The sequence below is a fragment of the Perna viridis genome, chromosome 3, assembly GCF_037379345.1.
Source record: "Perna viridis isolate PV_CMFRI_1.1 ecotype Kerala chromosome 3, ASM3737934v1, whole genome shotgun sequence".
Lineage (NCBI taxonomy): Eukaryota > Metazoa > Mollusca > Bivalvia > Mytilida > Mytilidae > Perna > Perna viridis.
The window spans coordinates 42,847,670-42,861,251 of NC_142447.1; the positions used below are offsets into that span (position 1 = coordinate 42,847,670).

The window sequence follows — 13,582 nt, forward strand, 5'->3', positions numbered from 1 at the left end:
TACAGGATCGAAGAGATTTTTATTATAGATGTCTGTCGGTCCTGCAGTATTTCACTTTCATTGTGATAAGAATTTGACCAAATTCAATGTTGTCCTTTTTTTAGGCTTCTAATTCCGAAGCAGATCAAGTCATGACCTCCAAGGTATATGGTGGTACATGTATGGCATCTTGTTATACAAACTTGAGTTTAAACTTCATGTTCTCGCATACATTTTTACAAAATTCTAAAATGACCATGTCTGTGTATAATCTAAGAGTACTTCTATAAACGGCATCTTTATTATAAGAAATGCTGAACAAGCATAAATATTCCTAATTTTTTGTGCATTTAATTTATTTTTTCCCAATATAGCATCTTGATAAAGAAAAAAATGATAGTATTAAATATGTTGCATCAAACTTAGAAGCATTTGATTCTCTCCTTTGATATCTATGTTTTTTTTACTTTTATGTAAAAGTTTTTGCCAATTATTCCATCCATAATGGTTTGTTATCTATAGTAGTTGGTACGCTATTGTCTATTATGTTTTACAAATGTAGTAATTGTGAGTTCCGGAGGAGACTAGGAGTTGTAACAAAAGGAAGTTATTTCATCACAACTAACATCAAGCAATATTGAATCAGTTAGCAAAGCCAACAACAATTAAGTTAAGGTACTCAAAGGCATTTGTTTTTTAATCATTCAATAAATGATATTAAATTGTTCCCAGTTAAAAAAGAGTATTAGTGCATTTATATGACTATAAGACATGTATATGCATTATTTTTATTGTTTGTAGCATTATACAGTTACAGTTTGCTTCAGCTGGATCTCTTTGTCAATTTGATCTATTTTATCCTGTATAAAACTTAATGTTTCTGGTGATAGATCAAGATCTGTACCCATCAAACAATCAAATGTCATCCACACATCAGAGGGACCACAGTATGTGTTATTTTTCACATTCACTTTCAAGAGATTCTCAACTCTTATACTGGATTCACCGGTTATGAACTTTGAAAAGAATGTCTCCCTCTGCTTTATGACATTCACAAACGCATTGTTATCTGGTATACTACCTGCAAGTCTTGAAGCCTGAAAATATATTAGAATAAAATTTGGTTGGTTGATTCATTTTTTAACACCATTTAGGCAACCAAAGCTTTATCTTGGCAAGAACATTTATAAACCATGGAACATTAAAAAAAAGTGACAAAAAATGACATGTAATTGCCTATATATTTGAGCCATTTTATGCAATCAAAAGACTTGTTTTGATTACCTTTTATTGCATCCTGTCATCTTGGATCAGATAATGTAACTATAAGGTTTCCTAGTCCGAACAGTTGTTAATTAGTTCAACAGTTAAACACTTAAATATTTTAAACTGTAAATTAAATAAATTAATACTCAAAAAGTAAAATTCTAGTACAAGTTAATTAATAAATCTAATGGCCTTAAAAATGATACCAAAATATTTGTTATGGAGCCCAATTCACAATGTGATTGTATATTCAAAATGTGCTTTTTTTAAAATAAAGAAAAACCATATTTACTTAAATTCAAAATTTGATAATCTTACATCAAGAATCACATTTTTTGTATAAGTCATAATTTATATTTAAAAATGTGTAAATATGGAAACTACCAAAAAAAAAAAAATGTTCTTAATATGATTTTTCTGACTTATTCTATTGTATGTTTTATTCTAAAATACTGAGGTGAGCCACCTTTGTGTGATAATTAACTGTACATGTAAAACCTGCTCAGTTAATTAGTCACTTCCTGTTGTATATTGAATACAGGTGACGCTTGGGGGTGGGGGTCTATTAATAAGGAGTCAAATTGCAATAAATAGCTGGCATTGGATGCCAGGTATGAGGTGTGCCAGGTATTTATCAGACTATGCTGAGAGCTGTACTGTACATGTACCTCCACACTTAAATTACAAATTTAAATTTTACTTAGCAGATATTGTCATATAAGCAATTTGTGGCTGAAATATCTTTTGTAACTCGCATACGAAGACAGTTTCATTTTATAGTTAGAAAACGAGTCAAGGCATTTTCATACATTTAAAAGAAAACTTCAAAGAAAATTAACATTTTCAAACACCTACATTGTAAATTACGTAGCACATTCAAAACAAAGCAATTTAGTATAATCAGATAGAACTATTTTGTGATGTTTCCACAGAACATGCTATTGTCTATAGTAACTTCGATAGTTTGGGCTAGTCGATCCTCTTACATTTACATTTTGTATATTATCTATCGCCTTTACTTCTTAATTTTTTTTAACTCTCATTAGTGGAGGAACATAGTGCCTCCACTGTGACTTTACCATGTCTACACCAAAAAAAAAATTACTGCAGAAATTGGGACTCTGCTCACTCATGCAGGTACATGTACATGTATATAAAAATTGGAAGAAAAGACAAATTCTGCTCCTATACATCACATGAAGGCATACACTTTGCAATAAAATGGTCTTGTATTAGAAACCCTTTTAAGTCTGGAAGATGAAATTGATGTCCCCATATGTATCCATAAATGAAAATACAAACATACAATGTCCTTCATACTGGAAAAACATGTACATGTATATTAATTTGCATTTGAGAAATTAAGTGATGTCCATAAAACAATGCATCAATATTGTTAAGTACAACTACAAAATGTACTGCTATTTTTGTAAAATATTTTATCAAAAGAAACAAAGTCCATTGGCCCAAAACACATTCATTACAAAAAATGTACAAAATTTCAAAGCTGTAGCTCAAACACCATAAAAGGTACATGTATGAGGACAAGTCAAATACCCCTAGGTAATATTGACATCACATTTTTTTCTTCAGAAGCACCTATAATTTTTACAATATTATAACAAAAAATCATAATCACCTTGAACTGCACATCTTTATTAAGATATGATTATCCTACAAATTGTCAAAGCTGTAGCTCAAAAAATGAGGGAAGAGACAGCCAGACAAACCATGTATGTACTCCCATCTACATGTATATGGACAGTCAAATGAAAGGACTAACAGGTAAATACATGATCAGCCTACCAATTCATATACCCATGACTGTTAGAAATGGAATAATTAAAATGGTTCAGCAAATGTTAATGTGTAGCTAAACATACCTTAACAGCTAAACAAAACTCCTTCAAAAGCTTAGCTGCAGTTTTCCAGTATGTTTCACAAAAATGCACTCTTTTCAAAATTAAACTCTTTGTTCTTACACAGACAGCTAAAAAATCACACCATGGTAGCTTTGACACACCCATCTGGCCTTGTATTTGTGCCATATAGTGTCTTGGTATTCCATGAGGTGTGTTTTGCCCATATAGAGAGAAAACAGGTGCTTTAAATTCACAAAGTCCTAACTGTTGTCCTTTTTTGCCTTCAACTATTGCATCAGGAGAAACACCCACTAAGTTTTCCAGTTCATCACCCTGAACAGGAACCCAGAATCCAGACTCTCTTATTTGATTACCAGTCAATAATTGGTACATTTCACTAATAACAACTTCCATATCTATCCCATTTTGCATTGCTGGTGATGTTTCTTCCTCTTCCTCATCATCTATATAATATTGGAGAAAGTCATAAGGTTTTCCACGGCCAACCCCAAGAGCTTCACCAAAGTTAGATGCAGTAAGTTGAACTGATTTCCTTAAATTGAACCACTCTTTTGATCTTTGCTGTACAGTTATCTCCATTTTTATTAAGCAACAATACCATTAATTTGTTTTTATTTTCATCCAAGAGACCCAATATTGTGTATGTACAGATCAGATGGAAACAGAATTTATCTGAAATAGATCAATAAAAAAAAATCATTTCATAGATTGATTATGCACATGTACAAGAAGAAAGCAAGTACATGAATAATGAATTACATATTAAAGTAAGAAAGCTTGTTATACAACAACAAGAGAGACAACAACCCCACCAGGATGAAAATGTCAGCCCAAGGCCACCTATATGTATTGGTCTTCAATGAACAACCAGGAAATCCTCATACAACAGAGCAGGCTGCAGCTGGCCCCAAAACATCATTTTACACTGGTACAGTGAAGGAGTTGCCCCTTTGTACTCAAGTAACACAAAAAATAAACCAAAGGTGAAAATAAACAACACATATAGAGCCCTGGAATTCCTAACTTGGTACAGGCACAAACAAATGTAGCAGGGTTAAAGTACTTTGGTGTGACCACAACCCCCTTCCCCCTTTAAAATCTGACCACTGTGGAAAAATATTACAATTAAACACACCTAAAAATCAGTTAAAAAAAGTTCTGAGTCCCTTGTTACAACAGAAATAAATGAACTAAAAAATCTAGAAATCATTCAGATGGGATCAATCTCTGTGGCCCGGTGTGGCAGTTAAGCCATACATGAATATATGAATTTGATTTAAGTGTTCAACCCAAAAGCCAAATATCAAAATTCCAGATCAAAATTATAAACAAGAGGCTCTCGAAGAGTCTGAATTGCTCACCGGGCAAACCATGCCCTATTAACTGTCAGTAAATGTATAATGCTTTGATACCATGTTTGACAAAAAATTGCTGAAAGAGAGCATCTACTGATGAATGCTGTAAGTTCAACTGAGTACCTAAGGCACTGTACAATGTTGGAAATGCCTACAAAGTGTTTTTAGAACCTCTGGAAAAAACTTGGGCAGAAGCCCTTTGCCTGTTACCCCACTGGTTGTGAGAGGGCATTAGGTCACTGTACACTTGCTGAAAAAGAACATAAAATGAAGTTAAATCATGGCTATACATCATTTTCATCATCACTTCAACTCAGAAGACCATGTTTACTATATAAACCAAATAATATTGAAATTAAAGCAAATGTATAAATTAGTTGGAAAATGGCAGCCATTAAGAAAATGGTCACGCAGGACAAATTTGGTTATCTCCATTCAACTTAGAATACCATGTTTCCTCATTGAACAAACAATCATTGAAATCCGAGCAACTGCTAAAAAATGACCGCAAATTGACAGCCATTTTCAAAATTTGACTAAAAAAAATTTCAATACTGCCAGTCAACTCAGAATATCATGTTTCTCATATGAGTAGCTTTCATCTTTCATTCTTCAATAGTGGGGAAAAAACAGCAAAAAAGCCGTTTGACCTCTATGTTCTTTTTTTGAATAATGACCGCAATGCTTTTCAATTGAAAAATTTTAAACAGTTTGTGCAGGATACCCTAAGGAACAATTATGTCAACCAAAATAAAATTTTGTTGCATGGTTTCAGAGAAGAAGATTTTCAAAGTTGTACATGTGATAAACAACAAAAAATCTGTTTTAGGGGCCACAACTCCAACATTGGGTGACAAATCATTTTGGAAAATTGCGGCATAGGTCCGTCTCCTGATGCAGAACAATTTCATCCTATGTTAGAATTTTACTTAATTTAATTGTCTTTGAGTTATTTGCAAAAAACTGTATTCTTACCCCTTTGTTCTATTTTTAGTAACAGTGGCCATATCTTTTTAACATTTCCAAAATTTTAAACAATCAGTTTACACAGGATGCCCTAAAAAACAATTACCCAACTTAAGTTTCATTTTGTAGCATGGTTTCAGATAAGAAGATTTTCAAAATTGTACATGTGATAAACAACAACAAAAAATCTGTTTCAAGGGTCATAACTTCTACATCAGGTGATGAAACGTTTTAAAAATTTCCACACAGGTCCATCTTTTGATGCGGAGCACTTTAATCCATGTCAGAATTGCAAAATTCAGCTGTTTTGGGTTATTTGCAAAAAAACCCTGTATTTTGACCCCTATGTTCTATTTTTAGTAACAACAGCCATGTTTTTAACAGACATAATCAAGATGGCCGCCAGACCAGTCAGCTAGTTTTTAGATCTGCAGTTTTTTTATGATATTACCTATTTAATCTGGATATTACTTTACAAATTTTGTATCAGGATGAAGGAAATTTAACATTCTTTCCAAGGATATACTTTTTGTGATGAAATTTTGAGAATTTACTTGTGTATTGACAAAAACAGTATTGATATTTCAACTTAGTGAACACTCTTCACTAACCTACATATTTACATACATAAATCTGTATCAGTGGATTATTTGACATTCTATAGCCTTAATTCTTAATGAGTGACAAAAATACCAGTGACAAAGGAAAAGACAAAGGAGAGGAAAAGAAAACTGTACAAACAATGCTTGCAGCAAAAAGTTTCAATAGATCCCAGGATAAACCACCACCACCTAAAATGGGAAGATTAGCAAGTGATAGATCAAGTATTTCTGATTGCGATTTATCAGTTATTCAATGTGATTTGGATAATATAAAGGATGGCCTGGGGCAAGTACTTAAAAAACAAGACCTAGATAATGCCCTTTCAAACCTAGTGAAAAAGAATGACATTGAAAGTATTATTACAAACATTGTTTGGTAAGAAATTAGTAAACAATATGAAAAAAGAGATAGATAAATCACTTAGAGAAAAGTTACAAAAACAAACAAAAGCTATTGAAGAAATAACTAGGGAAAATGAAAACCTTAAAGAGACTGTTGCTAGTCAGCGTAGGGAGATACAAGATCTTGCAAACAAAGTAAAAGACAATGAAATTAGATCAAAAGAAGCAGTAGAGATGGGTAATTATAATGAACAATATTCCAGAAAGTTTAATGTAAAAGTCATGAATTACCCTGAGAAAAAAGATGAAAATTTAAATGAAATTTTTGTGAAAGATATAGTGAAGGGGGCTTTGGATGTTATTATTGATCAATCAGATGTACAAGCTATACATAGAATACCTGGAAAGCAGGGGCAACCACAACCAATTATCGTAAAGTGTAGAAATTCAGATGTGAAATCCAAAATTATGAGGGAGAAAAAAAGTTGGTTAGAGCAGGATTTAAGTTGGTTGACGATGTCACAAAACAGAACATGGCACTTATTACCAGATTAAGAAACTGTGAAATGTTGGAGAGTGCATGGTATTTCAATGGGTCAGTGTATGGGAAGACAGAATCAGAGACTAGAATACGTTTTAACCTGTTTGATGACATTGAAAAGAAGATTAAAGAAAAGAAGTAATTTTGTGAATATGTTCAATTAAATGTGAATACACTTATAACATATAACTTTGTCTTTATTGTTTGTTTGTAACTATAATATTAAGAAAAAGATATCTTTGTTAAATAAATCACAATTTAATCCAGAATTCAACATTTAATTTTAACTACTAATTAAGTTGCCTTTCACCATTAGATCCCCCTTTTTTTCAATCATTTTATATTGCATTTATTATTTTTATTTTTAAATTTTTGGTGATTAAATCAATATTTGCTACAGTGACAGTCTCCCTAATGGGTAAAAAAAAAAAAAACAATATAAATGTATGAGAAGGGAGATAATCTATTTTTTTCAAATTTACTGCTTAAATTAAAGAGATCATAAAATTCTATTTTTGTATCATCATTATTTGGAATTTATGTTTTTTGTTGAAACCTTGAACAACAATTTTATAAAATAATAGCCTAAAATGAATTGTACTTTGTCAAATTTAGAAAAAAAATACTTTACAAGGGAGATAATCCAAATATTTTTTGTTTTAATTTTATGGTAATTTATCAAACTGCTTGAATTTGCATATCATGTTATTTCATCAACATACTATGCGTCGTCTTGCTTTTTGGTGTATAAATGTGTGTGTGAATGTAGATTTGAAATTTGTTTCTCTTTGCTTGCTGTTGTTGTATATTATGTTATTTGATGTTCATTAATGACTGAGTGTGTAACAGTTTTGTCTATGAATGTCAGGGGACTGTATTCAAACAAGAAAAAAAGAACTGATGTATTTGATTGGTTAAAAAGTAAAAATGCAACAATTTTTTGTTTACAAGAAACACATTGTACAAATGAAATAGAAAAAAAATGGGAAGATGAGTGGGGTTCAAAATGTTTTTTTAGTAATTGTGATAGTAAAAGTGCAGGTGTTTGTGTTATGTTTAATAAATGTTGTAACATTGATGTTAATGATGTTAGTACTGACAAAAATGGTAGATATATTGTATTAGATCTTTCTGTCAAAGATCATAGATTCACATTAGTAAATTTATATGGTTATAACTCTGACCAACCACAAATTTTTTGTGAAATGTTGCACAAAATTACAAGTAATAAAAATTCTAGTGTCATTCTCTGTGGAGATTGGAATTTTGTGCAAGATAAACATTTAGACACTTTTAATATTCTTCACAATAGACACCCTAATTGTCGTCAACAGGTTGAAGAAATTATTGAAACGTTTAATTCAGTTGACCCATGGAGATTATGTTATCCTTCAGAGCATAAATTTACTTGGCGTCAACGATCCCCAGTCAAACAGAGTAGAATAGACTATTTTTTGGTTTCAGATGATCTCTTTTCTCTATTAAAAAATGTCAATATTGTGCCAGGATATAGAACTGACCATTCAGCTATTACTTTTCATTTCTCTGTTTCCTTAGCACGTCGCGGTAAAGGATATTGGAAATTCAATTCCCAATTACTGCGTGATCCAGATTATGTAGAGATTATTCAAAAATGTATACAAGATACAGTTTTAGAATATTATGTTGCAGGTGACATTGAAAATGATCTAATTAATGTTCAATTATCCTGTAATGATCAAATATTTCTAGAACTGTTAAAGGTGAAGCTGCGGAGTATTAGTATTGAATATAGTATTAAAAAATCTAGAGCAAATCGATTATATACAGAAAATCTTGAAGGTGAGATTCAAGATCTTGAAAATCAGTTGAATATTAATCCTGCTGATCATGTTCAACAGATTTTAAATGAAAAAAAATCTGAGTTAATACAGAGAAGAGATAAAATAGTTGAAGGTCTTCTTTTAAGATCCAAAGCTAATTAACATGAAAATGGAGAAAAGTGTTCAAAATATTTTTGTGGTCTTGAGAAAAAAAACTTTGTAACCAAAACTGTTTCAGAACTTATTAATGATAAAGGTAAACATTTATCAAAACAGAGTGATATTTTACATGAGCAGGAAAATTTTTATAAGAAGTTAGATACAAGTAGGGATGATGTAGATCCTGAAAGTGTTGATAGTGATTTTTTTTATCAACATGATATTAAACTTTCAAATGAACTGAAAGAAAAATGTGAAGGTAATATTACCTATCGAGAGTGTGCTGAAGCCTTGAAAAAAATGGCTAATGCTAAGAGTCCAGGATCTGATGGCTTCACCACCGAATTTTACAAATTTTTTTTGAAAAATATTGGTGTTTTTATATTTAGATCTATTTCATATGGTTATGAACATGGTAACTTTTCAAATTTTCAGAATCAAAGTATTATTACTTGTATACCTAAAGAGGGAAAAGACAGAAGATACATGTCAAACTGGCGTCCAATTAGTCTTTTAAACGTTGATATAAAAATAGCATCAGCAGCAATAGCTGAAAGATTAAAAAATGTGCTTCCATCTATTATAAGTGACACACAAAAAGGTTTTGTTAAGGGTAGATTTATAGGGGAAAATACTAGACTTTTATATGCATTATCTAGAGGAAAATGACATGGAAGGCTTGCTTTTATTGATTGATTTTGAAAAAGCCTTTGATTCAATTGAGTTTCAGTTTATTATCAAAACTTTAGAAAGTTTTAATTTTGGTCCATCACTGTGTAGGTGGTTTAGTACATTTTATAAAGATGCTAAGAGTTGTGTCATAAATAATGGCAATATGTCTAGTTTCTTTAACTTAGAAAGAGGCTGTCGTCAAGGCGATCCTCTATCCCCATATCTTTTTATTTTAGGTGTAGAATTGCTTTCTTTATGTTTGAAGTCTGAAGAAAATGTAAAAGGTATAGATATCAAAGGGAAAGAATCCCTTATAAGTCAATGTGCAGATGATACTTTTTTGATATTAGATGGGAAAGAGATTTCTCTAAGAGAATCTCTTAATATTTTTGAAAATTTTTTATCGTATATCAGGTCTTAAAATGAACACACAGAAAACTAGAGCTGTGTGGATAGGTAGTAAGCGTTTCTCTGATGAAGTCTTGTGTCAAGACAAAGCTTTATATTGGTCTTCATCAAATTTTAAGGTTTTAGGCATTGAGTTTTCTTTACACATGCAAGACATGGTTGGAATTAATTTTAAACAGAAAATTAAAGATGTCACCAAAGTTTTGAAGAGTTGGCAACACAGGAAATTAACACTGCTTGGTAAAATTAAAGTTGTTAAGTCTCTTGCATTGTCTAAACTTGTACATTTGTTCACCTCATTGCCAAACTTGCCAAAACATATAATTGATGATCTTAATAAATTATTTTTTAATTTTATCTGGGATGGAAAACCAGATAGAATAAAAAGAAATACTTTAATTGGTGATTTTGACATGGGAGGCCTAAAAATGGTTCACCTAGAATCTTTTAATGCATATCTTAAAGTGACATGGGTTAAAAGATTCATTGAAAATACAATTGGTAGTTGGCAGAATGTAGCTAAAGCTGAGCTTGAATATGTTGGTGGTGACCGAGTATTTGCTTTAGAAAAAGAAAAACAAAAAGAATTGGCACAACAAGTTGTTAATCCTTTTTGGAGAGATGTTTTGCTAGGATTACATTTAGCAAAGCATGATACACTGATTGATGTTCAAAATATTTTGTCCCTGGATATTCTCAATTTTATCCCTGTAAATGAGATTTCTTATTTCTGTGGATGGGAATCTTGTGGTATTAAAAATCTAAGTGATCTCATTGACAGGAATACTACCTTGTTTTACAGTTTTGAACAATTGAGAGATGTTTATGGGATTAGAAATTTCTTAAAATATTATGGTATTTTAGCAAAAATACCTCCAATTATGAAAACTCATTTAGTACAAAATATGCCCGACTTTAATTTTGTAAACTTTCAATGTTGTAATGGCTTTTTGGAAAAAATATGAACTCGCAATTGTATTAAATATATATATAGAGATATTGTTAAAGGTTTTTGTGAGGAGCCATCCCACAAGTACCAAGCTTGGGAAAACATTTTTGATTGTGATGATATTGACTGGTCAAGTCATTTTAAGTTAATGAAATTGTGCAAAAATCCATATATGATGATTTTTCAGTATAAAATTATCCATAGAATCATTCCAACTAACACTTTTTTGTATAAAATTAGAATAAAAAATACAAAACTATGTACATATTGTAAATCATGTGATGAGACTATAGAACACTTGTTTTATGATTGTAGTTTTACAAAACAAATTTATATAGAACTATTTAGAAGACTTAATAAGTTTTATCAAGATCTGATGTTAGATAAAAAGCAGATATTATTAGGTTATATAGGAGAGTTTTTACTTTTAAATACTTTATTGATTATAACCAAAAACTATATTTATAAGTGTAAATTAGATTAAATATTGCCTACTATATATGGGTTGAAAAATAGAATAAAGAGGTACATGAATTTGGAAATGTATATTGCTGTTAAAAACAAAAGCTTAGAAAAAGCTGAAAAGTTTTGGTCCCCTTTACATATTGTTTTTGATTAGATATTTATAATTTTTCCTCATGTTATTTTACATTCAATAACAACAGCAGCAAGCTTAGTCTTTTCAATTTGTTTAAAATTGCATTTATTTAATAGATTTTTTTTTCTATAAACAAAAATAAGAGTGTGAGAGTTTTGTTTGTGTGAGAGCTTTATTGTGATAAATGCTTTTTGAATGATTTGTTTAATATATTTAATTTATAAAATCATATATAGTCTTTTCACAAATTAATTGCATTTCTTTTCTATTTGCCATGGTCAGGTGGCAAATGGAACTTTGTTATAAATGCCTGACTATATGAAAATAAAAAAAAAAAAAAAAAAAAAATGTTTTTTAACATGTCAAAAATTTTTAACAATCATTTTGTGCAGGATACAATTCCCTAAGGAAGAATTATGCCACTTTTAATTATATTTTGTTGCATGGTTTCAGACAAGATTTTCAAAGTTGCACATGTAAAAAAACAACAGAAAAATCCGTTTCAGGGGCCATAACTCCTACATCAGGTAATGAATCATTTTGGAAATTTCAGCACAGGTCTATCTTCTGATTGTAAACAATTTGACCCTTGTCAGAATTTTGCTAAATTCAACTGGTTTTGAGTTATTTGCAAAAAACTGTATTTTGACCCCTATGTTCTATTTTTAGCAACAGCAACCATGTTTTTTAACACACCAAAAATTTTAAACAATCAATTTGTGTATGATACCCTAAGAAACAATCATGCTAAGTTTCATTCTAATTGGTCACGCAGTTTCAGAGGAGAACACACTTGAAAAAATCTAACAATGACAGACGACGGACGCAAGGTAATGACAATTTATCTCCTGTAGCCTTTAGGCCAGGTGAGCTAAAAATGTACTGTATTGACAAATTAACAATATTTATTTGTACATGTTTATGTTACTTCATAATTATACATATACAATGTATTTTTTGATGAACTTTGTAAGAGTGCCTAAGTCAGTGCAAAGTATCTATACCCTTGCCATGATGAATAGTTTGGAAAAAATGTCTGGTGGAAAATTGGGTCTGTCACCCGAAAATAGTCATTTTTGGCAATTTTTTGTCATGTTTGCCAGATGTGGGGCAATAAGGACCCAAAATGCATTTATCCCACAGCTTGAACTATGTACAGGCCATTGGAGCCAATATGGTTCTTTACAGTCACAAGTGGAGGTAGCTTGGACGGAAAGTGAAACATTAACTACATGTACTGTGACATTGACACCACTAGGGTTTCTTTGATCTTATCATGTTGTTTGCAATAACACTAGAAACACAAATTTGCCTGCACTTACTAGTGTAATCGTAGATCACAGGATTCATTGTAAGTGCTGCGGAAAAGCTGTTGGTCAAGTGGTGTCAAACAGTAATCAAGGGAACCAAGGTTATAGCGGTAATCAAAAGAATGTAATCCAGGGAAAAAGACCAGACATGGAAAACAGACACACACAACAAAGAACAAAAGTTACAGTTGTTTCACTTTGGTCTAAGCGATTGTAGAAATCCAGAGTCTGAATGTACAAATCATTATTTTGATTTTCATAATTCAGTCTAATTAAACTGAATAATTAGACTAATTTGATGATGATACACATGTTTATTTATTAGAGTCATCCTTTGTTAATTTATGATTGCAGGGCAATAAAAAGTAATATGTTAGATTTTATTTGAAAAAAATGAGTAATTGAGGTGAGGCAACCCAAAATCTGGCATCATTGTTTTCGTGTTTATATATCTAACTGAAGAGCACGATTTTGTTAAACTTAGTTTAGGTGCTTTGTCAAATAAAAATCTTTTTTAATATCCAACTGGTGCTTGCAAAGTGCAGAGTACATACATGCTGTTTTCATTCAAGTTGAAGTACAGTTATATACATTTAATCACACTATAGCAAACAAGTAAGGGTGTACGTAAATATTTTGTTTGTAAATATAGTAAGGATATTTACACAGCATAATGTTGTACGTTTTTAAATGATCTTCATACAGGAGGAACGAAAAGTCGCTATGATCTGGTTCCCCGTCTTGCTTCAT

At 31.0% G+C, this 13,582-nt stretch overlaps 1 protein-coding gene across 2 annotated transcripts; it reads right to left on the reverse strand.

Annotated features, from left to right (window-relative positions):
* Nucleotides 1–755: 755 nt before the first annotated feature.
* LOC148622352 (uncharacterized) lies at nt 756–13,578 on the reverse strand. 2 transcript variants are annotated; one of them, XM_088572209.1, is made up of 3 exons: nt 13,498–13,578; nt 3,129–3,800; nt 756–1,076 (listed from the first exon to the last, which is right to left on the reverse strand). In XM_088572209.1, exons 2-3 carry the CDS (start codon nt 3,705–3,707, stop codon nt 783–785), a joined length of 873 nt encoding a protein of 290 aa, XP_088428335.1. In that variant the 5' UTR covers nt 3,708–3,800; nt 13,498–13,578; the 3' UTR covers nt 756–782. The 2 variants fall into 2 exon arrangements, with proteins under 2 accessions (XP_088428335.1, XP_088428336.1); XM_088572210.1 differs by having other exon boundaries at nt 13,387–13,510.
* Between the last annotated feature and the right edge of the window lie 4 nt (nt 13,579–13,582).

What these genes read in the sequence shown, in the direction of transcription:
- LOC148622352 (XM_088572209.1), bottom strand. Translation starts at nt 3,707, where the DNA reads ATGGAGATAACTGTACAGCAAAGATCAAAAGAGTGGTTCAATTTAAGG. An exon ending in AGTTTTGTTTAGCTGTTAAG is followed by an intron (nt 1,077 to 3,128) that starts GTATGTTTAGCT and finishes ATATATTTTCAG; the next exon opens with GCTTCAAGACTTGCAGGTAG.